The following is a 26,453-nucleotide window of genomic DNA, read 5'->3' as shown; positions in this document are numbered from 1 at the left end:
ACCTGAATATGCATTCAGAAAAAAAAATGAATACACAATTGTCAAAAGGCTTTAAAGTGAGGTAAAGGCTTTGTGAAGTAAATGTTGCACCAATGTTATCCACATCATGGTGTTGGCTGAGATGAGGCAGAGGAAGGCTAACATTTCAGATTCCTCTGGACCCATGCCTTTCTAATTATAGATGTACACACACACACACACACACACACACACACACACACACACACACACACACACACACTGTGGAAGACCTAATGAAGTGACAGCTGCTGCTTATCCGTCAAGCATCCGCACTGATCGAAACAGGCCTTCCACATCAGACGAGCTTCCTACCGCCATTCCTACTTACAATCTCCGTCCATGAATACAACACGGCAAAGGGAAACGGAGGTAAGTAAACAAGGGATTACAGGGGCTTTTTAGCCCTTCAAATCCGGTATACCAGCGCTGCCCGATCCCAGTGCGCCATGGAATGTTTAGATTCAGGCTGCACTAACAGGCTGCACTAAGTTTATTTCATTCTATTTCATAGCATAGGGTGGTTGTAGCCTAGTGGGTAACACATTCGCCTATGAACCAGAAGACTCAAATCACACTTACTACCATTGTGTCCCTGAGCAAGACACTTTACCCTAAGTTGCTCCAGGGGGACTGTCCCTGTAATTACTGATTGTAAGTCGCTCTTGATAAGGGCGTATCCAGTAGTTACAGGGACAGTCCCCCCTGGAGCAACTCGGAGTTAAGTGTCTTGCTCATGGACACAATGGTAGTTAGTGGGATTTGAACCTGGGTCTTTTCCCACTAGGCCACAACAAATCCATAACCATTTCAATCAGCATGCAGACTACATTAGATCTTTTCAAGGAGCACACCTTTGGACCTTGAAGACCTGGCTGTCCTGGAGGGCCTCTATGTCCTTGGTCCCCCTAAATGGTTAAAAAGATTATTTTGTGAAAAAATTCATTGTATAAAAAACTGACATAGCACATGAGGAAATTATGTATTAAAGAATTATAATACAACATAATTATTTAGTCTAGATGTAGTAACAGAGATCAGGAAAATATGTTCCAGGCAGGGATTTGAATGGATAATTAGCTTTACCTGTTCTCCTACTGGAGCCTGACCTGGGGATTTTCCTGTATCACCTTTCAAGCCCTAAAAAGATAGATAATGGAGCATTAACTCTAAAATTGAAAAGGGAAAACTATTGTAATATATGGAGTGCAGTTCTTAGTTCAGAATGTGGACTAACACTGTTCTGACCAATAGCTTAACAGTATATGTTAGATATGGGGGAATATACAGAGGTACTACTTAGTTGATGAGTTGCTGGGACTATTTTACCCAAAGTACAGATACGACATTATGTTTAGGAAAGCATAAAAAAACTGCTTTAAAGTGATTAAATGTTCTTCATGAAAAAGAGAAGAATTCCTCTTTTTGAAAACCATGCACCAATTACATCTTTTTGTAGTGCTTTATCAGTCTAGGAAGTGACAAGGCTGCCCAGTGGATCGCTGACAGCTGAGGACTTTAGGTGAAGATCTATAAATCTCTGTGCTGTCAGTGTACCTTAAAATAGTTAGTTAGGGCCATTCAGACCTAGCAACACACATGCCAGCTCTTAGACTATCCCTACCCCAGAGTTACAGAGTCCGGCAACCATATTGTAAAAACTGCTTTTAATTATTTTGGCTTGGAATGCTACACCGTTTATTGTACATCCTTGAAACTTTACACATTTAAACCCTATCTGTTAAACCCTGATAAGACAGAAGCTCTTGTACTTGGGCGTCAAGCAGCCAGACATAAGCTGTTTGACTACATCATAACTCTGGTGAAATCTCACCAAGTGCAGGAGTAAAGGAGCTAGGGCTGCTCATTGTCTCTCATTCTATTTGCATGTAGATAATATCAGGATAGCATTCTTTCACCTTAGAAATATTGCAAAGAAAAAAAAATATGATCTCAATGCACAATGCAGAAAAGTTGGTCCACGCCTTTATTACATCAAGGTTAGATTACTGCAATGCACTACTGCCTCAATGTTCTAGAAGGAGTAAACTCCACTTAATTACACAGTCACCTAGTCAAGCACAGACAGTGTTAAATTCACCTTAGTTAGGCTGTCCTAGTTAAGGTACCAGGCCACTTTTGCACAAATATACCACTATAGCCACATAATTCTGTACCAGTTGTACAATGCCACTGTTTGCTGGCATTGAAGAAAATACCCCAAATATAAAGAGTGTAAAGCTTAAGCTCCAACCAGCATGGGTTTACCCCCCATTAGTGCCTTTTCAAACCTCCAATTATGAACAGATGCTCTATACTGCACGGATTTTCCATCACTACAACTGTAGGGCGTTTTCTCTTCTTGGACAAATCATCATCAACCCTGCACTGACACCAATTGCAGACTCACTCTAGCCTGGAAGGGTGTCCCTCTCTGTATCACTCCTTGCCAAGGTTTCTTATTTTTTTCATTGTGGAGTTTTTCCTTGTGTGCAGAAGGGTCAAGAGTGGGAGCTCATTGAGACATACTGTATGTGATTATGGGCTATATAAGAAATATATAAATGTTTATCTGGCCTATATCGAGCCTAACGGCTGTTTTTGGTCTTTAGTACAGTCACCTAGTCAAGCATAAACAGTGTTCAATTCACCTTAGTTAGGCTGTCCTAGTTAGGGTACCAGGCCACTATTAGACTTATGTACACCACCATAACCTCTTATTTATGTACCAGTTGTACAATGCCACCATCTGCCGCACAGGCATGGAGCACCACTGAGGACAGCCACCCGGAATCAGATGAGGCCAGGGTCTGTGCCCCATATAAACATCTGGTGGCCATCTTGTTCGGCACCCACTCATCGTGGATTTGTCCCTCATTGATTGGTAGCCTTTTCCTTGCCTAATCTTGCTTCATATCAACTTCATTTTTGCCTGACCATTATCTCAGATTTGCCCCTAATTTTCCCCAGATTATTGTTCAACCCTCATGCTAAACTTGAAAAACTATTACCTGGACCTAGAGCTGGCAGAAGGAATCTATCCGAGCCCAAGGTCATTGTTGATGGGAATCATACCACCATATGTACAACCGCCAAAGACCTGGGAATCACAATTGAAAGTGAAAAAAGTTAAATGAAGTGATTGTCATTGTGATATACTGCATCACAGCACACGGTGCACACAACGAAATGCTTTTAACCTATCACCCAGAGTGAGCAGTGGGCAGCCAGTGTGTGAGGATGGTGCTTTGCTCAGTGGCACCTCAGTGGCACATTGGCAAACTGGGATTTGAACCAGCAACCTTCTCATTACGGGACCACTTCCTTAAGCTTCCTTCCCCCGCAAGGCCACCACTGCCCCAACTTTTTGAATGTGCTCATGTGGGACAGTGATCTGTCTTTCGAGAACCACATAAGCAACATTTGCAAGACTGCATTCTTTCACCTATTCTTAAAGCTAAGAACACTCACAATGCACAATGCAGAAAAACTGGTCCACATCAAGAATCAACTACTGCAATGCTCTACTTATTGGAAACCTGGCATAATCTCTTAGTACACTCTAACAAGTTCAAAGTTTTAAATGTCCCAGATTTGTCATAATTACGAGACTTGATATAGAAATAATATTCGATGGCAGTAAGTGGGATTTGAACCTGGGTCTTCTGGTTCAAAAGGCGAGTGTGTTACCCACTAGGCTACTACCACCCCTAAACAATGAATAAAGTGTAGTGATTGTCACATGTGATACACAGCAGCACAGCACACGGTGCACACAGTGAAATTTGTCCTCTGCATTTAACCCATCACCCTGTGTGAGCGGTGGGCAGCCATGACAGGTTCCCGGGGAGCAGTGTGTGGGGACGGTGCTTTGCACCTCAGTGGCACCTTGGCAGATCGGGATTCGAACCTTCTGATTACGGTTAAGCTTCCTTAACCGCTAGGCCACCACTGCCCCAATATGTAATGAACCCCTGCCTTGAATTAAAGACAATGGACATTTGGCTCTCAAATGATCACAGACACTCTTAAATACTTACTTTTAGCGAATTAGTTAAGATAATATTAGTAAGACAGTGCTGGTTCACTGATCTACAGTTAGTGACTTAAGAAAGTTTATGGTGACCCTAAAGTACCATGAACAAGAAATCCTTTGTGCATAAGTTATTGTCTTGTTATAATAAAACTATTAAAATTATTGTCTTGTTGTTAATAAACTATAATTTATTAAAAGCAAGTAAAAATTATTTACTCTAAATTCATTTATGCATGGTTAAAGAAGGTTGTACAGAGACCATGGCATTAAAGCAAAAAAAAAAAAACATATATTAGCAGAGTTGGATTTTGAAAGGTCAGCATACAGGAATAAATTTCGTTCTTTCGTCTTTACTGAAGACGGTACTTCTCAAAGGGACCAACTTCATAAAGGGACCTAATTATACTGTAATTGTCACAATGATTCAGATGACAAGTTAAAACCTTTTGGCGTGTGTATTAATGGGTGTATCGATATCGACAAATAATTTGTCTGAATTCCTACAAAACAAGCAGTGACCCGAGGGTTATTGAGGGCTATTTCATAGAAGCATTAGAAATATTAAATAACTATTCAAAACTTGTGCCTAAAGACCATGGTGAAGACAAAATAATAATAGGATAAAAACACAATCCTTAATAATAACAAGATCCATGTTTTCCCATTTCATGGTACTTGTACATGGACTCCGTAGCAATGACAAAATTACATTTACATTTACGGCATTTGGCAGACGCCCTTATCCAGAGCAACTTACAACGTGCATTCAAGTTACCATCGATGAAGAGATCAATTCCGAGGGTCCAAGACGGAGAAGTGTCTAGATGAATGTTTTCCTTTTACCTTTAGCGATGGAGGGACCAGGCGAGCAGTACTCTGAACAAATGACTGTACACTGAACAAATTACTGTACTATGTGTGATGTCCACATGATGTTCTATGTCAGATTTAGGACTATTTTCTCATTGTTTGAAGGCAAGAAACACACGGCAACAATCTTATAGTTAGTTATCTTACTTTTCATGGTGCTTTCTCTCCACCTGGTGCATGGTGAATGTAGTAATTGTGAAGCACAGCAAGCACAGCACACCTTGTGTGTTGACCTGTCAACCATTTTTACACCCACCTACTTCCACTACTACTATGCCACGGTAAAAGCAGATTCCACTGCCATGCGACTCCCTGAACTCTTCTCCTCCACTCACTCTCTCGGGGACTCACATCACCCCAAGCGTCCTGCAGCCTACATTTCACCATCCGTCTGTAAATGTGCACCAAGGAATTATTCCTCCTCTGTCCCCTCATGGCCACCTGCACTTCATCACAAATTAGACATCTCATTACTGACTCTCTCCTCCTTGAACAGTCACCTTATTGTGGTGGAGGAGTTTGAGAGCCCTAATGACCATATGTTGTCTGGGGCACTTGGTGCCCCTGGTAAGGGCTGCCATGACAAATTGGTCTTACATAAAGGTTGAGACAAAGAATGGTTCAGAAGATAGAAGATTTGGAATCTGTTGCTGTCAACTGTCAGGATGAGATCCAAAGAGCTGTCACTATCAGTGAAGCAAGCCATCATTAGGCTGAAAAAACAAAAGAAACATATCAGAGAGATAGCAAAACCATTAGGCGTGGCCAAAACAACAGTTTGGAACATTATCAAAAAGAAGGAACGCACTGGTGAGCTCCGCAACACTAAAAGACCCGGAAGACCACAGAAAACAACTGTGGTGGATGACCGAAGAATCCTTTCCCTGGTGAAGAAAAAACCCTTCACAACAGTTGGTCGGATCAAGAACACTCTCCAGGAGGTAGGTGTATCTGTGTCAGAGTCAACAATCAAGAGAAGACTCCACCAGTGTGAATACAGAGGGTTCACCACAAGATGTAAACCATTGGTGAGCCCCAAAAACCGGAAGGCCAGACTAGAGTTTGCCAAACAACATCTAAAAAAGCCTTCACAGTTCTGGAACAACATCCTATGGACAGATGAGACCAAGATAAACTTGTACCAGAGTGATGGGAAGAGAAGAGTATGGAGACGGAAAGGAACTGCTCATGATCCTAAGCATACCACCTCATCAGTGAAGCACGGTTCTGGAAATGTCATGGCCTGGGCATGTATGGCTGCCAGTGGAACTGGTTCTCTTGTATTTATTGATGATGTGACTGCTGACAAAAGCAGCACGATGAATTCTGAAGTGTTTCGGGCAATATTATCTGCTCACATTCAGCCAAATGCCTCAGAACTCATTGGACGGCGCTTCACAGCGCAGATGGACAATGACCAAAGCATACTGCAAAAGCAACCAAAGAGTTTTTGAAGGGAAAGAAGTGGACTGTTTTGCAATGGCCAAGTCAATCACGTGACCTGAATCCGATTGAGCATGCATTTCACGTGCTGAAGACAAAACTGAAGGGAAAATGCCCCAGGAACAAGCAGGAACTGAAGACTGTTGCAGTAGAGGCCTGGCAGAGCATCACCAGGGATGAAACCCAACGTCTGGTGATGTCTATGTGTTCCAGACTTCAGGCTGTAATTGACTGCAAAGGATTTGCAACCAAGTATTGAAATGTATAAGTTTGATTTATGGTTCTTATTCTGTCCCATTACTTTTGGTCCCTTAACAAGTGGGAGGCACATATGCAAACTGTTGTAATTCCTACACCGTTCACCTGATTTGGATGTAGATACCCTCAAATAAAATCTGACAGTCTACAGTTAAAGCACATCTTGTTTGTTTCATTTGATATCCATTGTGGTGGTGTATAGGGCCAAAAATGTTAACATTGTGTTGATGTCCTAATATTTATGGACCTGACTGTATGGTTATGAGCTTTGGGTAATGACCAAAAGAACGAGATCACAGATACAAGCGGTCGAAATGAGTTTCCTCCGTAGGGTTGCCGGGCGCAGCCTTAGAGACAGGGTGAGGAGTTCAGACAGTCGGGAGGGACTCTGAGTAGAACCGCTGCTCCTCTACATCGAAAGGAGCCGGTTGAGGTGGTTCGGGCATCTAGACAGGATTCCTCTTGGACGCCTCCCTGGGGAGGTGTTTCGGGCATGTCCTGCCTACAGGAGGCCCCGGGTCGACCCAGGATACACTGGAAAAATTCTATCTCCAAACTGGTCTTAGAACGTCTTCGGGTCCTACCAGAGGAGCTGGTGGAGGTGGCTGGAGAGAGGGTTGTCTGGAATGGTGGGATGCTGCCACTGCGAACCAAACCCGGATAAGCAGAGGAAGACGACGATTACTGACTACATATAGGACCTTGGGAGTAGGCACACTGAATATCAATAGAGGGCTGTCTGTTCATACAGCATTTCCTATGGTGCAAGAGCCCACTTGATTTTAATTATTGTCTAACTTGTGTACAGAATGTACAACAAGAGCACTTTAGACACACACCACACCTGAGCAGGGGAGAGTAGGTATGGAGTCCTCTATTACCACTGCAGCCTTCTCCACAGTGTTGCCAGAACGTAGTATTATTCCAGAATCTTAAAATTACGAAAAAAATTTCGTACAAACGAAATTTCCATTCTGACGCTGCTCAGAAAATCTGCTTCAATAACACAATCATAGACTGTGCATTTAATGGTGTAAAATGTAACTTTTACCTACAGAACCTTTGTAAAAAACACCTCTGGTCAGAACAACACTTCTTCCTGAGTGGAATGCAGGATGAGACCCTACACTCAGATCGTATTCAGCCCAGATCACATTCAGCAAGGCAACTGGAGCACTGCTTTATGTAATTTGTAATTTGTGTGTTATCAGAGCTTCAAATAATGCTGGGTCATTATAATGGATCTATATTAAAAGATCATGCGGGCCAGATGTACAGATGTTACATCATGCACTGATTGGCTGTAAAGGCATATGAGATGATTAAGTCTGTGCAGCTAGATGAAAAATGAGATCTGTACCTGGTAGTGCAAATGAAATAACCTTAAAATAATTATCATACATTATGGGATTTTTGGATGAATTGATTATACATCATACATCGGATAAAATTATGGTACAAATACGATAATTATTGTACATCTGGCAATACTGCTTCTCTGCCTTCTTAATCCTTTCAGCATTCTGAAGGTGAAATCTCCTCTCGTTCCCTAACTATCTTGAGAGTGCCTATCTTGAGAAAAAACAGTGATGGAAGAACCATCAGTCCTGTCTCATGCCTAAAGTAAAGCATCCTGAGACCATTCATGTGTGGGGCTCCAAGAGAGCTGGTTCTTTGCCTAAGAACACAGCCATGAAAAAAATGGTACTCACCCTAAAGCTAAATGCCATATTTTTCTGGTCAGCTGTTCAAATATTTTATTTTTGAAATAACACTATTTCATCACTTAAAATCCCTCACATTTTTGTAAACATTTTATTAAGGTGGAAGTGAAGTGATTGTCATTGTGATACACTGCAGCACACGGTGCACACAACAAAATGTGTCCTCTGCATTTAAATAATCACTCTTAGTGAGCAGTAGGCAGCCATGAAAGGCACCCAGGTAACAGTGTATGTGAACGGTACCTTGCTCAGGGGGACCTTATTATTTCTATTCTTGGGACAACTCTGAAGATATGGCACTTTGATACAATGTAGTCAGTGTCCAGCTTGTATATCCGTTTAAATTTACTGTCCCCTCAACAAAAACTAAACACACATACATTAATGTCTAATCTGCTGTCAACAAAAGTGAGCACACCCCCAACTGAAATTAGCCATTTTCCCTCACTGGTGTCATGTGACTGGTTAGTGTTACAAGGTGTCAAGTGTGAATAGGGAACAGGTGTGTTGTCACACTCACACTCTCTTATACTGGTCACTTGAAGTTCAACATGGCACCTAATGGCAACGAGTTCTTTATACTTTACACAATGCAGCATTTCCTTCTTCAAATACATATTCAAACCACCAGACACTAAACATTATACTGTTATCAATCATCATTCTGATTATCACCACGCCTTCCACACTCTTGAGGAAGGGGGATAACGTCCTTGTAATAAGTAGCTAATCTCTCTTCTGAATGTGCCTGGGGAGCAGTGAAAGTTTGTGTCATGAAAAAGTCAGCTAGACAGCCTTAAAGGCACTATTGGGCATGGACACTATCACAAACACAATGCGTCCAAACTCAAGGTAGCGAGAGTAGTGAACCCAATCATGGAACAGCACAAAGCAAAAGTGATTATTTGTTGCATGTGACACACCACAGCACAGCACAGCACCCAGTGGACACAGTGAAATGTGGTCCCATATACAGATTTAACCCCTCCCCTGAGGGAGCAGTGTGTGGGGGAATGGTACTTTGCTTAGTGGTTCGGCTTTTGAACCGGCAACCTTCTGATTATGGGTATGCATCCTTACCCACTAAGACACCACTGCCCGAGGCGAGGTGAATCTCGCTGTTACTATATGAACGCAAAATACACAAAATGAAAAACCCACCAGTGATCATCCAAGATGACATTTAGCAGAATGTCAGGTGGGACAAAAATATGGTCTGGGAGGTGAGAGGAGTTGTGGCGACATGCTGAAGGGTGAGTAGAAGTAAGTGCAGGTGTCAGGTTGACTTTCCTTACCAGTCACATGACACATACTCCAGCCCCCACATGCATCAATAAGCCTTGGATGTGAATCAACATCCAGTCACAGCACACCCTTACTGCACACCTTTACTGGAGCATTCAGTCTCTTTTCTCTGTCATTAGCCAAGCCTCTCCCTCGCACACACACATATGTCTTCACACGCATTTATGCCTAAGAGCTTCATTCATTGGTATACAATGGCCTTTTCCACTCATCCATCAATCCCTCCATGTACTCAAGAGCTCTTTCCATCCATGAAAATGCTTTGGCTCCATAGTGTCCCTGTGCTAGAATTAAAGCAATATCCTCTAACCGCATATAAAACCACAGACCTGCTTCTACTTCCCCCACCCCAAATATATTAATCATCTTTTTCCTCCAGCAAGGAAATGGCAGGTATGTGTGAATGGAAAAAGCCAGAGGTGTATGAACCACTCACAGCTCTAACAGACAGCTGGCCAAGTTTAAGATTTAGAAAAGTGAAGTCATCATTTGGGACATATATTGATTTATCACACAAACTGTGTTTCTACTTTCTTCTCAACTGTGTGGCCTAAAGAGCATGTACAGAGAAACTTGCAGCCTGGAACACACTCACCTTTGGACCAGGTAAACCAGGGAGACCAGGACTCCCATGTGGACCAGGTGGACCCTGGTTAAAAAAAGTATTTATTAATTAAATAAATAGCATACATTACATGAGAAATATTCATTATCGCTTCATAAGATACCCTGGGAGCCAATGTATGACAAATTTACAGTACAGGCTAAAAGTTTGGACACAACTTCTCATTCAATGTGTTTTCTTTATTTTCATGACAATAATAGATTCTCCTTGAATGCATCAAATCTATGAATGAACACATATGTACTCCACAGTCACCGGTCTGTGTGCCAGCATCTTGTTCTCTGATTTCTTCTTCTTCCGCATCTACAGTTTTCACCATAGATCAACCAATCAATGAGCTGTGCTACTGCATTAAACAGAAATCCTCCACTCATTCCTTTTTTCGATGGGCTCTCATAACTGTGAGGAGTCAAGCAGCTTTGCTTTCAACATGGATGATATTGTGGTCACAAAAATGAGACTGAAAAGAGGAAATCTGTAGTACATTTACACTTACCTACCTAGTCACATTTTTTTTGTTCTGTCAAAATAGCTCTGTGTACCATGCCTTGATCTTTATGATGATGCTTTCTCTCTGTACAGCCTTTGCGTTGGTCTCTTTCTACAATTATGCCCACCCCCTGAACCACTGAACCACCTTCCTAGTACCTTAAGAGATAGTGGAATGTCACTCTTACATGTTTGCTCAGTGTTACCTCAGTGGCACTTAGGCGGCCCCTTTTTATTACGGGGCCGTTTCCAAATAGTTAAAGCTTACAGCACCTGGTATTCCCAGGCAGTCTCCCATCCAAATACTAACCAGGCCCAACCGTCCTTAGCTTCCGAGATCAGACGAGATTGGGTGTTCTTTGGCTGGTATGGCCGTAAGCAAAGGACAATTATTTAGGACAATTAATGTGGCCTATAATGATAATCCAGCTCAGAGAGACCAGTCTGTGGTGAGATGTTTTTAAAATATGTGTCATAGCCAGGAGAGGATTGAATATGTTACATACATTACAGTGTGATGAGAGCTTTCTGTTACTAACCCGTGGTCCTCTTTTTCCAGGGGGTCCTGGAAGTCCAGGAGGACCAGAAGCTCCCTGTGCGCAAGAGATGAAGAGAGGGGTTAGCGACAGAGATTTATTTAGTAATACCGCAATGATGATCAAGGATCATAAACTCCTGTTGAGGAAAATGAAAGGAGGGCGTTCTGGCACAGTGAATATAGTGCTGTAACAAAAGCCAAAATGTCTGTCCACAGAGTGAAAGGGAGATGTAATAAGAATAATAATAAGAAAGCTACTTTAATTTGAAAAGTCGGAAGGTTACATACACTGAAGTTACTATGCCTTTACATTAAACAATTTTGAAAAAAACAAATTATTATGTCAAGGCTTGGAAGTTTTTAAAAGTGGACTTCCAGTAGCTTCAATCAACAAGGTTTCTGTGCCCAAGAGATGAAATGTACATTTCAACCCCAGAACAAAAGCAAAAACACCTTGTGAAGATGCTGGTTGAACCTGGTATGTCTGTCATTATCCACAGTGAAACATGTCCTGTACTGACATGTGCTGGCAGGCCACTCGTTGAGGAAAAAGACATTACTCCAAAAACACATAAAAAGTATGTTTATAAATGTAATTTGTATATTATTATATTTGTATAATATTTTGTAGTGGTTTGTAGTAGCTCAGTTACACCAGTTCTGTCAGGAGGTCTTGCCAAAATTCCAGCGAACTATTGTAAGATATTGTGGAAAGATACCCCGCATATTTGACCCAAGTCATACATTTTAAAGGCAATGCTATCAAATAAGAAATGCATGTAAAATGACTTTGTAGAAATGTTTTGTCTGATTCACTGACAAAAACGTTTTCTTTAAATGCAACGTATCTAAACTTCCGGCATCAATTGAAGGTTGCAATACCAAAACAAAGTGTTCGTGACACTTCTGGTAGCACAAAGTTGGGCTACTCCATTTGGCAAACACAAAAATTAATTATTTTGGCCTTAAATCACAAGTATTTAAAATGACTTCTTACAGTTCAGGTCAAAATTATTACCCTCCCTAGTCAATCAAATTTCTACCCCCTGGCCATTAATACTGAATATTAAAAGTGAAAGTGATTGTCATTGTGAAACACAGCACATGGTGCACTTAACAAGATGTGTCCTGGTCTACCACTATGTACCATCCGACCTCTACAACTCATACAATATGCAGCAGCACGACTGATCTTCAACCTGCCCAAATTCTCCCACACCACCCCTCTGCTATGCTCCCTCCACTGGCTCCCAGTAGCTGCACGCATCAGGTTCAAAATACCGATGCTGGCCTACAAACATGGAGTAGCCCCATCCTACCTCACAGCCCTTATTACACCTCGCACTGCACCTTGTATACTCCAAGCCTCCAGTACTGCTCGCCTGGTCCCTCCATCGCTAAAGGTAAAAGGAAAACATTCATCTAGACTCTTCTCCGTCTTGGCCCCTCAGTGGTGGAATGAACTTCCCCTCGAGGTCAGAACAGCTCAGTCACTGAGCACCTTCAAATGACAGCTCAAGACCTTTCTCTTTTAAGAATATTTAGATTAAATTGTGACTTTCTTGTTGTTGAACTTGTGTACAGAGTCTACAACAGAGTGAATAAAAAGATGTATTCATAGTTGGGGTCCTAGTGAACCAGAATTGATCTCTTCATCGGTAACTTGAAAGCACGTTGAAAGTCGCTCTGGATAAGGGCGTCTGCCAAATGGCGTAAATGTAAATGTAAATGTGTCCTCTGCTTTTAACTCATCACCCTTGGTGAGCAGTGGGCACCTAGTATACCTGTTCTGAACTAGTTTTGGAGAAGAAATGAAAATCGTAAAATCCATTGGAATTTGAGCTAGCTGGTCCAAATTGCATGGTTTCCAAGCATGGACATTCACTTTGAGTACCTGCCACAGATTGCAGGCCATTCGAGAATCTTGTTTTTTTTTTTTTCCTTGAGGACATGTTGGAATAATATCGATGTATGCTTTGGGTCACAGTCTTTTTGAAAGGCCCAGCGACGACCTAAGCCTAGGCTTGGAGAAGACTTCTCCTTCAAAATGTCAACATAAATTTAATTTTACATAATGTCATGAACCCAAACAAGGCTCCCTGTGACCACAGCATGATGCTCCCACCATCACCTTTAACTGTCTTCCTAGGAGACAGGTCTGTCCCTTTCTTCACCAAACATAAACAACCTCCATGTGCCCAAACAGTTCCAGTTTAGTCTAATCAGACCAAAGCAGAGAATTCCAAAACTCATCTTTACCTTTAAAATGTTCACAGTCAAAACTTCAGTCAGGCTCTGATGTGTCGCAACTGGCAATTTATGCTGTGAATTACTTGGGAGATGGCAGTGTAGCTTTCCCCTTTAAAATGAACCTCTACTATCTTCTGATTTCCTTTGTCTTTGGCATGGTGAGAAAAGGTTCTGCATGTCCTCAAACACTTGGATTTCCTAACAAACAGCACAGGTTCCCCAAAGGGACGCAGATGATAACAGTAGTGGGGTCTCGGTGAGTCTGCATAGAGAGGAGGTAACAACTGAGGAGGTAACAACTAATCGCACTATGGGGGGGTCTGTGTGAAACAGCATTTCAAGACACTGAATACTATTAAATTGACAATAAGTCTCTCTTGAAAATTTTGTTTTTGTCTGTTCTACTAGTTACTTGTACTGTTGGCTGCATTACAAAAAATACAATACAAATACAATTTCCATTGACTAAAACCATAAAATCGTCATGAGGTCCAACACAGAGAGAATGAGGAGGAGCATCTTCCCACGGGCTATTCGAGCTCTCAACAATCACAACACTTCATAGAATTCCAATATACTCCAGCAGTTTCACTTCCACTTTCAATCACTCTGGACTCAATCCCCCCAATAATTTTTTTATTTATTTTATTTGTATTTACTTTATACTTTGACTTCACTCATTTGCACACCTTCACCCTACCTGTTACACATATTTTATGTTTTATGTTATTTTATGTTTATTTGCAATATTTGCATATTGGTTCATTGTATACTTGCAATATTTGCAATACTGTGGTCACTAGCAGTCACAAAAGCATTTCACTGCATATCATACCATGTATGACTATGTATGTGACAAATAAAATTTGAATTTGGAATTTGAATGAATAAAATAAGACTAAACTAAGACTAAAAAAAAAATAAGACTTTGAGTCTACTGAAGCTCTCACCTTTGTAACATTCTGTTCTGTCTGTCCTCATTTGTATCATGTCTCTGCTCCAGTCATTATAATAGTCATCGGTCTCGCCTGTAAGCAGCCCTGGATGAGACCCAATGCAGCATGACACAGTTGTCAACATGCGGGCAGTGCATCACTTCCCCACCTCATGTCCCCACCAGCAGCCTCTAGCCATGTTTCTGACACATGCTTCTGACAATGGATTGCACCTGGCTGTGAGGAAGTGCCGCATGTGTACTTTGTAAAGCAAAAGCGTGTGCCTTCTCCACCACCCGGGCAGGATGCTGCCAGGCAGAGAGTCAGACTGGCGGGCACACTTCACTATCCCAGAGCTCTTCGGCAAGCCTGACTCAAAAGTATTCAAGGGAGGACTTGAAAGAGCTAGAGGATGAAAAGAGGAAGAACCAGAGGATTTTCGAGAGGACGTGACTTAAGCCAAAATTTCATAGAGATCCTGGACCACACCAACTTCTCCACAACTGGCCCCTCAGCCCATGACTTTACCCATGACACTGCCTGTGACCAGGTTGGTCTACCTTGCCAGGGATTCTCTCTGTCTCTCAATCTAATTAGTATTGGTTAGATCCTCCAGTGCCTGCTCCGAGCTCTTCCACCATTGATGAGCTGGTCCAGTGGCTCCAATCATAACACTCCAGACATGCACCAATCATAACACTTGTTTTCTCAAAAACGCTGTAGATTCAGAATAATTCTGTCAAAGGTGCTAGCTGCTTGGTTGGCTCCATGTCTCTACTAAGGAAATACACCTGCAAACTGAAAGTAATTTACACTCTGTGGGCACAATGAGTACAATCCCAAAAAAATCAATCCATGGAAAAGGGGAAAAAGTGGATATTTTACAGACATGGCCAGTCTCCTACTGCAATGTCCCACCACAGAATCACCAGTACTTAATTCCATGGAGAGTCTTGAATCCAGACAATAAATCAGTGGAATTATTAAATACTTATATTATCCATTACCTTCCCTTCCCACAAGCCCCAGAGATGGATAGGAAAAGATTGGGGAATTTTCACCCTGGCTCCAGGGTTTTGTTACTATGGAAACTTATTGGGATTTGAGCCAGTTAATGTGCTGGAACATCTGGAAGATGAAGAACTCCTGAGTAGCCTATCAGAGAGGGATGGTTCCTTGCCAGCAGTTCTACTCTTGGTCTCCTACACACTAAAAAGGTTTAATGCAATAAAAAAGAAAATCACTGACATTCTACTATACTATTAACTCCATAAACATGTCTGCCATGCCTTCTGACATGTTTGGACATAATTTAAAGTGTTTCTAGGAACAGGAAATGACTGGAGATGCTGGGTGTTCACTGGAGGGCACAGTGTTCTGGCTGACCTCCTTTAGTGTCAGATTAATCAAAACACAGCAGTACAAAACATATAATTACTGTTACGTCCATCATAAAGTCAATATTGGAGATAATTTCCTAAATAAATGTGCAGACTATAAGGAACTACTAATTTAGTTAAAAGTAATATAGTGTAGTCACAAATGACTACACAATCAAAGAATCAAATAAATGTTTCTGGCAGAGGCATTAAAAGATAAATATATTCTTTCCACCTATTGATGCATGCTTATAAATCAATACATGGACTTGCCAAATCCTTTCATTTGGCAATTCAAGGAGACTGTGAAATAAAAGCCAAGAATAAGCACCCTCAAAGAACTCAACTGCTAAAATATACAGCCAAAAATTCACTGCATAATAATTCCCCTTATTTCTTATGCACACTTCTGCACTGGTTGCTGAATCTTTAACACTTGGAAAGCTTCACCACAAAAGCAAAACAGACAAGATTATCATATTATCACAGGATAACTCACCGGAGGGCCTAGTTCTCCTTTTGGGCCAGTGAAGATATCATAGTCAAAAAAATAGTCTTCACCCTCATCGGAGTAATCAAAGCCATAGGCCCAATCATCCTCAGTATTAAAGATGTTTCCCTGGGCTTGCTCATCTGAGTCATCTATCAGGATGTGGTTTTCCTCCTCTCGATAGAGCGTTGCCTTCCTCTTCAAATGCTTGTCAGTCATCCTAGAAACATGGCGCAAAGTTCTGGTGTTGATCTCCTGGTTCTCAAGCAGGACGCTCTCCCAGATGGGTACAGTAGCTTTTCTGTGTTGCTCGTGGTCTTCTGCATGAGCACTAGAGGGGGAGGTACTGACACCACTAGTAGTCCTGGTGGAAGTGGCTGAATGAAACAACCTGTTAAAAGAACCTGGTGGAGGACTGTACTGCTGTTCCTCATCGAGTCTCTCAGGGTTTAACCTCAACAATGGACTCAAGTTTGAAAATTCTGAGCTAGGGGTCAATGCAGCTTGAACTGATTTTTTCTGCTGCTTAGGCTCTGGAAGTCGCAGTAAGGTAGACACAGATGCAGAGGACTCTGACATGGAACCTATGGGGTTATCTGCTTCCCTCTGTGCTGGTGAAGATGTCCCAGTTGATCGGAATGTGTCTGCCAGATGGCACTGTTTTTTAATATAGTCACAATAATGAGATGCAGCCTGGGCAGTGGGGTAAATGTCAAGCTGACACAGAGCTGTTTCCAGTTGAACAGCTCTGGAGTTCATTCTTCCTAAGGTGAAGAGGCTGTCATGGCCAAGTTTTCGCCTGGTAAGTGTCTCTTCAATATAGTGCACACTCCCACATTGAGCATAGAAGGTGATAAAGTTAAGGTGAACCCCAACAGCAAAGGAGTGCGAATGTCCATCCACAACATTGTACTTAAAGAAGACTGATGCCTTCTCGGCCACATAAACAACAACTTTATGTGGCATGAGCTGGATGCCAAACTGTAGCTGGTCTCTGCCGTCATGTACACTAAAAAGAAACGCATTGTTTGTTTGCCAGGAGTTTAGGCTCACTATGATAGAGAACTCCTCCCCAAGGTCTGCAGGAAGTAAAGACTCAGTAGAAACGTCTAAAGGGGCCTCACTGCCAAGGATGAGGCCAACTCCAGGAGGTGGGACATCTGGGGAGAGAAGAGCAGACAACTGCATATTGATGCCAGACAAGGGCTTTCCTCTGTAGCCGGACAGGCCCAGCTGAAGAACAAGATCTACACCTGTAGATAGGGAAAGCAGAGAGGTTGGGAGAGAAAGGCAGAGAGTGAGAGAGGGGTGGGTCAATTATGATCAGGTTCTATAGACATTGAAGTAAGACCAAATGCCAAAAACCCTGTATACTGCAAGACACCGTACTTTTCCTGCTATTACTGACTTTGAGATGAGGCCAGTAAAAAGTCAAGTACTGTTAATGTTTACAGCTACTTTGTGTTTCAATGCAGTAGTTGTTATCCTTAATATTCTCGGTATAGTAAAATTACTACCCCTACCTCCTTTTAACAAAAAATGGCAATGCAGAAGCTTTTTCAGGAAGATTTTTTAAAAATAGAATTCACAAAAACCTCACAAAAGTGACCCCAAAACAACAAGCCAACAGCTTATATTATATAGATTTGTTTGCAAAATAAAATTCCACTGCATTATGAAGCTAACATTAGTTGTCTATATGAGATTATATCACACACACACAAACACACATTACAGGTTTGAACATTTTTAAATTTACCAAATGCAAAGTGATCAAGCAAAAGGAACATCAAAATAGTAATTTGGTGTTACCTCCAAACATGCTAATTATCATCAATGTCATTTATTTACATTTACAAATTTAGGCAATTTGCAGACACCCTTACCCAGAGTGACTTACAACGTGCTTCCATGTTACAATCAATTAAATGATCAATTCTGGCTTACTAGGACCCCCAACTAAGAATACAATCTTATTATTCACTCTGTTGTAGTTTCTATACATAGTTCAACACAGTCCTACAACTGAGCTTACAAACAGACAGTAAACCAAGTCTAGATTCGTAAGTTTCCAAAAGAGACAAATACAATGATAGCACTCATATATATGTTGAAACAGTCATTTTCTGAAAAAGAAAAAGCTATGTAGGAGCCTGGGGAAACACTGCTACCAAGTGACACCTCAGCGGCACCTTGGCGGCTGGGGATACGAACCGGCAAACTTCTGATTACAGATACACTTCCTTTCCCGCTAGGTCACTCTGTCTGTCTCTTTTTTAGGCTGCTGTGGTAGGAGGAGCTTCCTGCCTACCGACTGCACCTGCTGCTGACCCATTGACTGCCACAAGGTATAAGAGGAGACCTAACATCAAGTTAGACATACATAGAAATAGGAAACAAGGACCCTAGTTGCTGTGTCCAATTTGGCTCAAAATGTATTTGTTTTGTTTTTTTTATGAAATAAAGAAATTCTTACATTTACAGTAAATGTTGAGTAATCAATTAAAAAATGTAAAGAGATATTCACCTTAAATCAATCACTGGCAGGATAATTACATTCACATTGCCCTTTTGGACACCATTCATCAGATATTTGCTAGAATATGTTGTGGAGTACAAGTTATGATTTTGGAGCAAATAACAGGGTACAAGTTATGATTTTGGAGCAAATGATTGTGAAATTGCGATCAAGGGTTGAAACATTGCAAGTCTCCTGATCTGGCACTAGCTAATCTAATGAGCTTCATGGCATAATTTAGGGGGGAGACCCAAACTGAAGTCAACTATTCTCTCCTTTAGTAGTTCTCGAATTCCTGCAGTGTGTCTCAATGGGCTTTACAGCCACAACAGATCATACCCCAACAACAAGGAACAAATCCCTAAAAAAACTCACATGGAGAAAAACTTTGGAAGGAGTAATTCAGAGAGGGACCCCCTTTCAGGCTAGAAAAGAGCCTGCAGTTAACACTGATTACCAAGACACATGAGTAAAAAAAGTCCCTCTCTGAAGGCTGAATTAACAACTACCCCTGGATAAGAGGGCAGTGAGAATCTCTTACATTCCTCTGCCCCCATCCCAAGGACACCCCCGCCCCCATCCCACACCTTGGTGCTTCATACCCTTAGTATGGACAGACAGGTCTTTTTATGTTTTAAAGTGTAGAGACTATGTGCTTATATTGCTGAGGAGTTTTTTTTCAGTTCCAACAATGTACTCTGGAGTACAGTCTGGGGCTGTTTTTTTTTTAATTCACCTTGTCTCTCCCCGTGTAATTATTTCTTTCTCTGTTCTTCCCATATCTTGCCTTTCTGACCTATCTACCCCCATAATGTGATGTTTGTGTATCTGCGTAGTGGAGTTGATGGTCTTTCACTGGTACTGATGAGAGGCATGGTGTAGTCTTTTTTTTTTTTTTTGATCATTATTTCTAAGATTGTCCATGCAATGGATGCAGTCATGAGTCCATTTCTGGGTCAGGGGAGCCTGGGCTTGGGTTGGCCAACAATCCATGTCCATACTTTTACCTCTCTGGTGGTCTCATCATTGGACTCAGGAGGTCATCTGGGCACTTTATTCAGTGTGCCTCAGAGAAAACAAACAGAATCAGAGGCAGGCGGTGGCATTGTACAACTGGTACAGAAACATGAGATGATGGTGGTACACTAGTGTAATAGTGGCCCGGGATCCTAATTAGGACAGCCTGATTGTGGTGAAATGAGCACTGTCTATGCTTGACTAAGTGTTTGGGTTTTAAAGTGGACTTGATAACTTTAGTAGCATTAGAAACATTAATAGAATAGCTGGTGTGAATAGATGTGTTTTCAGTTTAGATTTAAACACAGAGACTCTGAGTCCTGACCAGCAGGCCATTCCACAACTGTGGAGCTTTATACGAGAAAGATCTGCTCCCAGCTGTGACCTTCTGTACTTTGGGTACTTTCAATTGAGACAACTGTTGAGAGTCAAACCACTTCTCTCTCAGCCTCACTTTGAGATTTTAATCCATGCTTTTATTACTAATTGTCTGGACTACAGCAATGCACTTTATGTTGGGCTTAACCAGAGGTGACTTGATCGACTTCAGTTGGTCCAAAATGCTGCTGCCCGGCTTTTACCTGGTTCCGAAAAACACAAGCACATTACTCCAGTTCTAGCATCATTACATTGACTCCCGGTTCGAGCTCCATCAAAACACATTTTTTCGGTCTGAGATGCTGGTTTTACTGTTTTATTATGGTTATTATTAGTTTATTGGTTGTTATTATTTTATTGTTTTATTTACTGTCTCTCTCTTCTCTTTTGTTTGTGTACAGCACTTTGGTCAACTGCATTGTTTTAAAGTGCTTTATAAATAAATTTGAACTTAAACTTGAACATGGGTACCAGGAGGGAGTCCATACCATTCAATCGCAGGGAATGTGGCCGATGATAAATAACTGCAATGCGAGGCCATTTAATGGTTTATAGGTCAATAATAAGATTTTATAGACAACCCTAAATTTCATGCATCTCCTAGAAAATCCAGACCAGGGGTCACCTACACATTTTATATCTTTTCATGTTCCACCACACCTGATTCAACTGAAGAAATGGGCGATAACAAATACAGAAGTTTAATCATGTGTGCTAAATTAAGTTGACATTTCATTTGCATTTTAGTGATCTGACCTTGAAAATTAAACTTTTCTGAATCATGCAGTGAGATGATTTTTTTTGTTGTTTTTTTAGGTTTTTCTTATATTGTTATACTTACATACTTATACTTGTTATACTTATAATCCCAAAATATTGTACTTAATTTTACATTTACATTTGTAGCATTTGGCAGACACCCTTATCCAGAGCAACTTACAACGTCCATTCATGTTACCATCAATGATTCTGGTTCACTAGGACCCAAACTATGAGTACAATCATTTTATACACTCTGGTATAGATTTTCTTACATAAATGAAATGTCTGAGCTGTGACTGAGCTGTTCTGACATCAAGGGGTAGTTCATTCCACCACCAAGGGGCCAAGACCGAGAAGAGTCTAGATGAATGTTTTCCTTTTACCTTCAGAGATGGAGGAACCAGGCAAGCAGTACTGGAGGCTTGAAGTATACGAGGTGCAGTGTGAGGTGTAATAAGGGCTGTGAGGTAGGATGGTTCTACTCCTTGTTTGGCTTTGTAGGCACACATCAGTATTTTGAATTTGATGCATGCAGGTACTGGGAGCCAGTGGAGGGAACGTAGCAGAGGGGTGATGTGGGACAATTTGGGAAGGTTAAAGATCAGTTGTGATGCTGCATTTTGTATGAATTGTAGAGGTTGGAGGGTACATAGAGATAGACCAGGTAGAAGGGAGTTGCAGTAGTCCAGTCGTGAGATTACTAAGGACTGAACCAGTAGCTGGGTGGCCTGTGTTGACAGATAAGGGTGTATTCGTCTGATATTGTAGAGAAGGAATCTACATAAGCGGGAAAGACTACTGAAGTGTGTCGAGAAGGAGAGTTGGTTGTCTATTGTTACTCCAAGGTTGTGGGCTGTTGTAGAAGGAGAGAGCTGTGAGTTGTCCAGGTAAATAGCAAGATCCTGATGTGGTGAAGAATCTGCAGGAATGTATATTAGTTCAGTTTTGGTGGGATTGAGTTTGAGGTGAGGGGCTGCCATCCAAGATGAGATGTCGGTTAGACATGCAGAGATTTTGAAAGGAGCATGTAGATCAGCGGGAGGAAAAGAGAAGATGAGTTGTGTGTCGTCAGCATAGCAGTGGTAGGATAATCCATGTGAGGAAATGACCTCACCAAGTGATCTCGTGTAGAGGGAGAAAAGGAGAGGACCTAGCACTGAGCCTTGAGGGACACCAGTGGAGAGTCTATGTGAGGCAGAGGTGGATCCTTTCCAAGTCACTTGGTAAGATCGCTCATCAAGGTAGGAAGCAAACTACTGCCATGCTGAGCCCCGAATTCCAAGCCTCTTCCGGATTGACAAGAGAGTCTTGAGGTTAACTGTGTCAAATGCTGCAGAGAGGTTGAGGAGAATAAGAACAGATGACAGTTTTGCCAATCTGGCCACATGTAGCTGCTCGGTAACAGCCAGAAGGGCAGTCTCTGTAGAATGAGCTGAAGCCAGACTGGTGAGGATCTAGGGTTGTTCTGTGACAGATGAAGTGGTAGCTGATTGTGGACACAGCTCTCAAGGATTTTAGAAAGAAATGAGAGGAGGGAAACTGGTCTGTAGTTGTTGATGTCTGTAGGATCAGCGGTGGGTTCCTTTAGGATTGGAAGAACCCTGGCTGTTTTAAAGGCAGATGTGGCCAGATGACATTGAGCTGTTTATGCATAAGAAATGAAAGAAATGAGGTCAGGGGAGATGGTTTGAAGCATTGCAGATCTAGTGGACAGGTGGTTGGATTGCCTGTAGATATCATCTGAATGATTTCATCAGATGTGATCTTAGAAAGTTGATTTAGAGCAGTTGTAGAATTTTCAGAGGGTAGAGTACATTTTGTGGTGGAGAATGTCTCACAGATTTTTTCAATCTTCCCTGTGAAGAAGTTGGCAAAATCATCAGCTGTTAGGGAAGATGGGGCAGGGGGAGTCAGAGGGTTGAGTAGGGATAAGAAGATGTTGTGGAGTTTTTGAGGGTTGTGGGCAGAGGCTTCCAGTATTGCCTTGTAGAAAGCAGTATTAGCAGAAGTGAGGTTAGTGGAAAGTTTGCAGAAGATTCTGGTAATGCAATAGGTCTGAGTCAAGCTGTGATTTCTTGTACTTTCTCTCCGTCGTTCGAAGAACTCTTCGATTACTGCGCAATGTATCGGAGAGCTAGGGTGCGGGGGAGAAGTCCTTTTGGGTTTTGTTGATACAGGACAGAGGTGATCCATGGAAAGGGAAAGTGAGGTGAGGAAAGAGTTAGTAGCTATCTCTAATGGTAAGAAGAAGAATGAGTCAGAGGTAGGGAGATGTGAAAGAATGCAAGAAGATACAGATGAAGGTGAGACAGTGTGAAGGTTGTGTTGAGTGAGTGCGAAGGTCAGGAAGTGGTGGTCAGAGATGTGAAGGGGAGTGGAAGAAAGGTCAGAAGTTGGAGAAGGACGACTGAGGACCAGCTCAGATGGCACTTTATTTTTAAAAAGTCTATATGGCAGATGTGTTAGTTCATTTTAATTGTATTATTATTATAACAGCTCAAAAAGCAACATGTTTGTGCACCTGTTTAGTTCTGTTTATAATAAAAGGTTGGAAATGAATGCTTTTCTTTTTTCCTTTTTTTCAGATTCTAAAATTAATCAAAAATAATTGACAGAAGAATCGATAATTTAAATAATCGTTAGTTTCATCCCTAATCTGAAAACATCTTAACTGATTAATAAACTAAAACTGACCCCCTTCCATTAGTACAGAATCTAGTGCAATTATCAGAAGTTATGGGATTCAGTACATCATTATTTCAAATTATGTCAATGTTTAATAGGGCCCACTGAAGGTGCAGGGCAACCATAAAATGGTCTGCACCAAAGGTGCAAAGCCCTAATGTTTTTGCAAAAAAAGAGGCCCTACAAAAGCGAAGGCCGTGTTGTATCCTTCTATTTCTTTTTATTATTCCAACTTTTTAATCTTTTTTTCCACTGATTTACGCAACAACACATATAGTTTTCATTGTACATCCATTAAACTTTACACATTTATCTGGCCGATAGCGGAGAAGCGTGTTACTCCTTTTATAAACATCTGACTTTCCACTTAATTATTATTATGTTTTGAATATAAAAATTTTCTTCCTGCTTATCCTGAAACTGTCGCACAATAAAAATAAATAAAATAAAAAATTAATGGAGTATCACACAATAATGCCGTAAGTGTGCTCTGACACAAATTCTGAAATCCTATGTGAGCGCAGGCCAGAGGGGTAGTGGAGAGGGGGGACAATCATACTCGGGTCTGGTTCACGGCAACCATACCTAGTACATCCTGAGTATCTTTGTCAATCTTGATGTCTAGAAGTGAAGTGATTGTCTGATGTCAGGGAAGCAACTGATGTGATCAAGCTCTTATCCAGGCACTGGCTGTTCCTTTGCTTGGTGTTGACCAGTCATTGCAGAGAAAAAAGGCCTCACATAAATATGTGGAGGCAAAGGGTAGAAAAGCTTTCTGTCCCAGGTCAGGGTGCTCCTGCCTCACACACACTCAAAACTGTGTGAGTGTGGACGTGGCAAACTTCATCTGAAGACCACGATCAGAGGACACTTCCAAAAGTTTTTCCTCATAAGAGACCGGTAACTTGCTTTTGTTTGCTTCAGATAAGAGAAATGGGTTTCTCACCAAATCCAGCAGTGCATATTTCTCTGTCAAGTAGGAATGAAAATCTTTAATCAGGGTGGAGCTGTGTCCACATCCTCACTAGAGAATAAATAAATAATCCACTTCAGTAAAGCAGATAAAATACCTTTCCACACAGGCCCTTCTCCACAGCTCTACAATGGTTGTACTTTCAACCTACAAAACACTGCATATTTCACCTATTCAACAAATTCAACCAATCTAACCATATTTAACCTATTTCTCCTAACCCCCATCCCCCACTCCTAATTTTTTCCCAGCATCCTCCTATTGCAGCCCAATCATTTTACAGAGCCACAATAAACACTTTGAGCCTTCCAACCAACATATATTTCACCTATTACACCACTGTAACTGATTCAACTACATTCAACCAAGTTCCACTCATCCCCCTTTTCTCCACTCCTGTTTCATCGCTCCATCATCCCACTGAAGCCCATTCATTTTACAGAGCAAAAATGGTCACATAAATAACATTTAACATTTAATGAAGTGAAATATATTACACTTTTTCACCATGCCAATTAGCATGCTACTATTAGCATACTTCCCAAATATCACCAAATTTGCTACAATTGCTACCATTGTAATCCATTTGCTTTTTATCTGCTTTCCAAGTCAAAGTATAGTATGTTCACAAACTACCCTGTACTAGTTATTATTATTATTGGCATTTTTGAGGCCTTTCCCATGGTCAAAATCATTTGCACATTCATCTGGTATTTTGCACACTCATCCGTAATTAGGGCTACTAGGGCCTCTGGAAAAATGGCCATGGACATCGTCGAGGACCCAATGGTGCCACCTAATTCTGTTACCCTTTCTGGTATACACACACTTTTATTTATCACTATTAAATTCAATATACATGTGCGTGATGTGCGTAAAAACTCCTCCAGGCGAAAATGGAGAAGTGAGATTACAGTTCTTGAGATTACATATTGATTACAATATTTAACACAGTGGGCAAATGAACTGAATCACTTCTTTAACAAGTTTAATTCATCCAGAATGCTGTCTAAAGTAAAGTAAAAGTAAAGTGATTGTCACATGTGATACACAGCAGCACACGGTGCACACAGTGAAATTTGTCCTCTGCATTTAACCCATCACCCTGAGTGAGCAGTGGGCAGCCATGACAGGCGCCCGGGGACCAGTGTGTGGGGACGGTGCTTTGCTCAGTGACACCTCAGTGGCACTTTGGCAGATCGGGATTCGAACCGGCAACCTTCTGATTACGGGGCCGCTTCCTTAACCGCTAGGCCACCACTGTCTTCAACATCGCCGTTCAACATCCGGGTCAGGATGGACTTGGGGATTAGTGTCATAAAGGCAGCAGTTCCAGATGACATCAGCTCAAGGGTCATCAAGGGTCATCAGATCAACTGTATGCGGTGATGGAGCACATTTTCAACCTGAGCCCGAGGCTGGGGAGAGTTCCAGAGCTCTGGTAAACCTCTTGTGTGGTACCAGTGACAAAGACTCCATGACCCAACTACAGACCAGGGGCTCTAACACCCCACCTGATGAAAACCCTAGAGCGACTGGTCCTGGCTCACTGTGCTTTGCAGGATTCGAACTGGTAACTTTCTGATCATGGGTCTGCTTCCTTATTCAACTAGGCCACCACTGCCCCACTTGTACTCCCAACGCACATCCTGTCTATGAGGTGCCAGACTCTGCTAGTCCTCACCTAAAGTTTTTTTTTTTTATTCAAATGTAATTTCAAGTGTGTCAAGAAAATTATTTGTATTTATTTAAAGATTAGA

At 41.6% G+C, this 26,453-nt stretch overlaps 1 protein-coding gene, 1 long non-coding RNA gene and 1 pseudogene across 11 annotated transcripts in view; 1 reads left to right on the top strand and 2 right to left on the bottom strand.

Annotated features, from left to right (window-relative positions):
* col24a1 (collagen type XXIV alpha 1 chain) overlaps nucleotides 1-26,453 on the bottom strand; it is a 98,412-nt gene that overhangs the window by 54,033 nt on the left and 17,926 nt on the right. For all 10 annotated transcript variants that reach the window (XR_003751619.1, XR_003751620.1, XR_003751621.1 and 7 more), the window contains exons 3-7: nucleotides 16,370-17,613; nucleotides 11,308-11,361; nucleotides 10,250-10,303; nucleotides 1,105-1,158; nucleotides 873-926 (exon numbers count right to left, since the gene is read on the bottom strand). Coding sequence is in view for 7 of the 10 variants with exons in the window: in XM_029000025.1 (XP_028855858.1) it covers nucleotides 873-926; nucleotides 1,105-1,158; nucleotides 10,250-10,303; nucleotides 11,308-11,361; nucleotides 16,370-17,613 (1,460 nt within the window). In the remaining 3 variants the exon portion in view is untranslated. The remainder of the gene's footprint in view (nucleotides 1-872; nucleotides 927-1,104; nucleotides 1,159-10,249; nucleotides 10,304-11,307; nucleotides 11,362-16,369; nucleotides 17,614-26,453) is intronic.
* On the top strand, nucleotides 251-19,587 carry LOC114801756 (uncharacterized). The gene is made up of 3 exons (XR_003751625.1): nucleotides 251-390; nucleotides 11,328-11,386; nucleotides 18,641-19,587. It is a non-coding gene; the product is annotated as an uncharacterized LOC114801756 (long non-coding RNA).
* LOC114802747 (uncharacterized) lies at nucleotides 11,030-11,148 on the bottom strand (annotated as a pseudogene).

This window comes from Denticeps clupeoides, chromosome 13 (genome assembly GCF_900700375.1).
Source record: "Denticeps clupeoides chromosome 13, fDenClu1.1, whole genome shotgun sequence".
Taxonomy (NCBI): Eukaryota; Metazoa; Chordata; class Actinopteri; order Clupeiformes; family Denticipitidae; genus Denticeps; species Denticeps clupeoides.
Note: the sequence above shows the minus strand (reverse complement) of the source record. Positions and strands in the feature narration are given on the sequence as shown.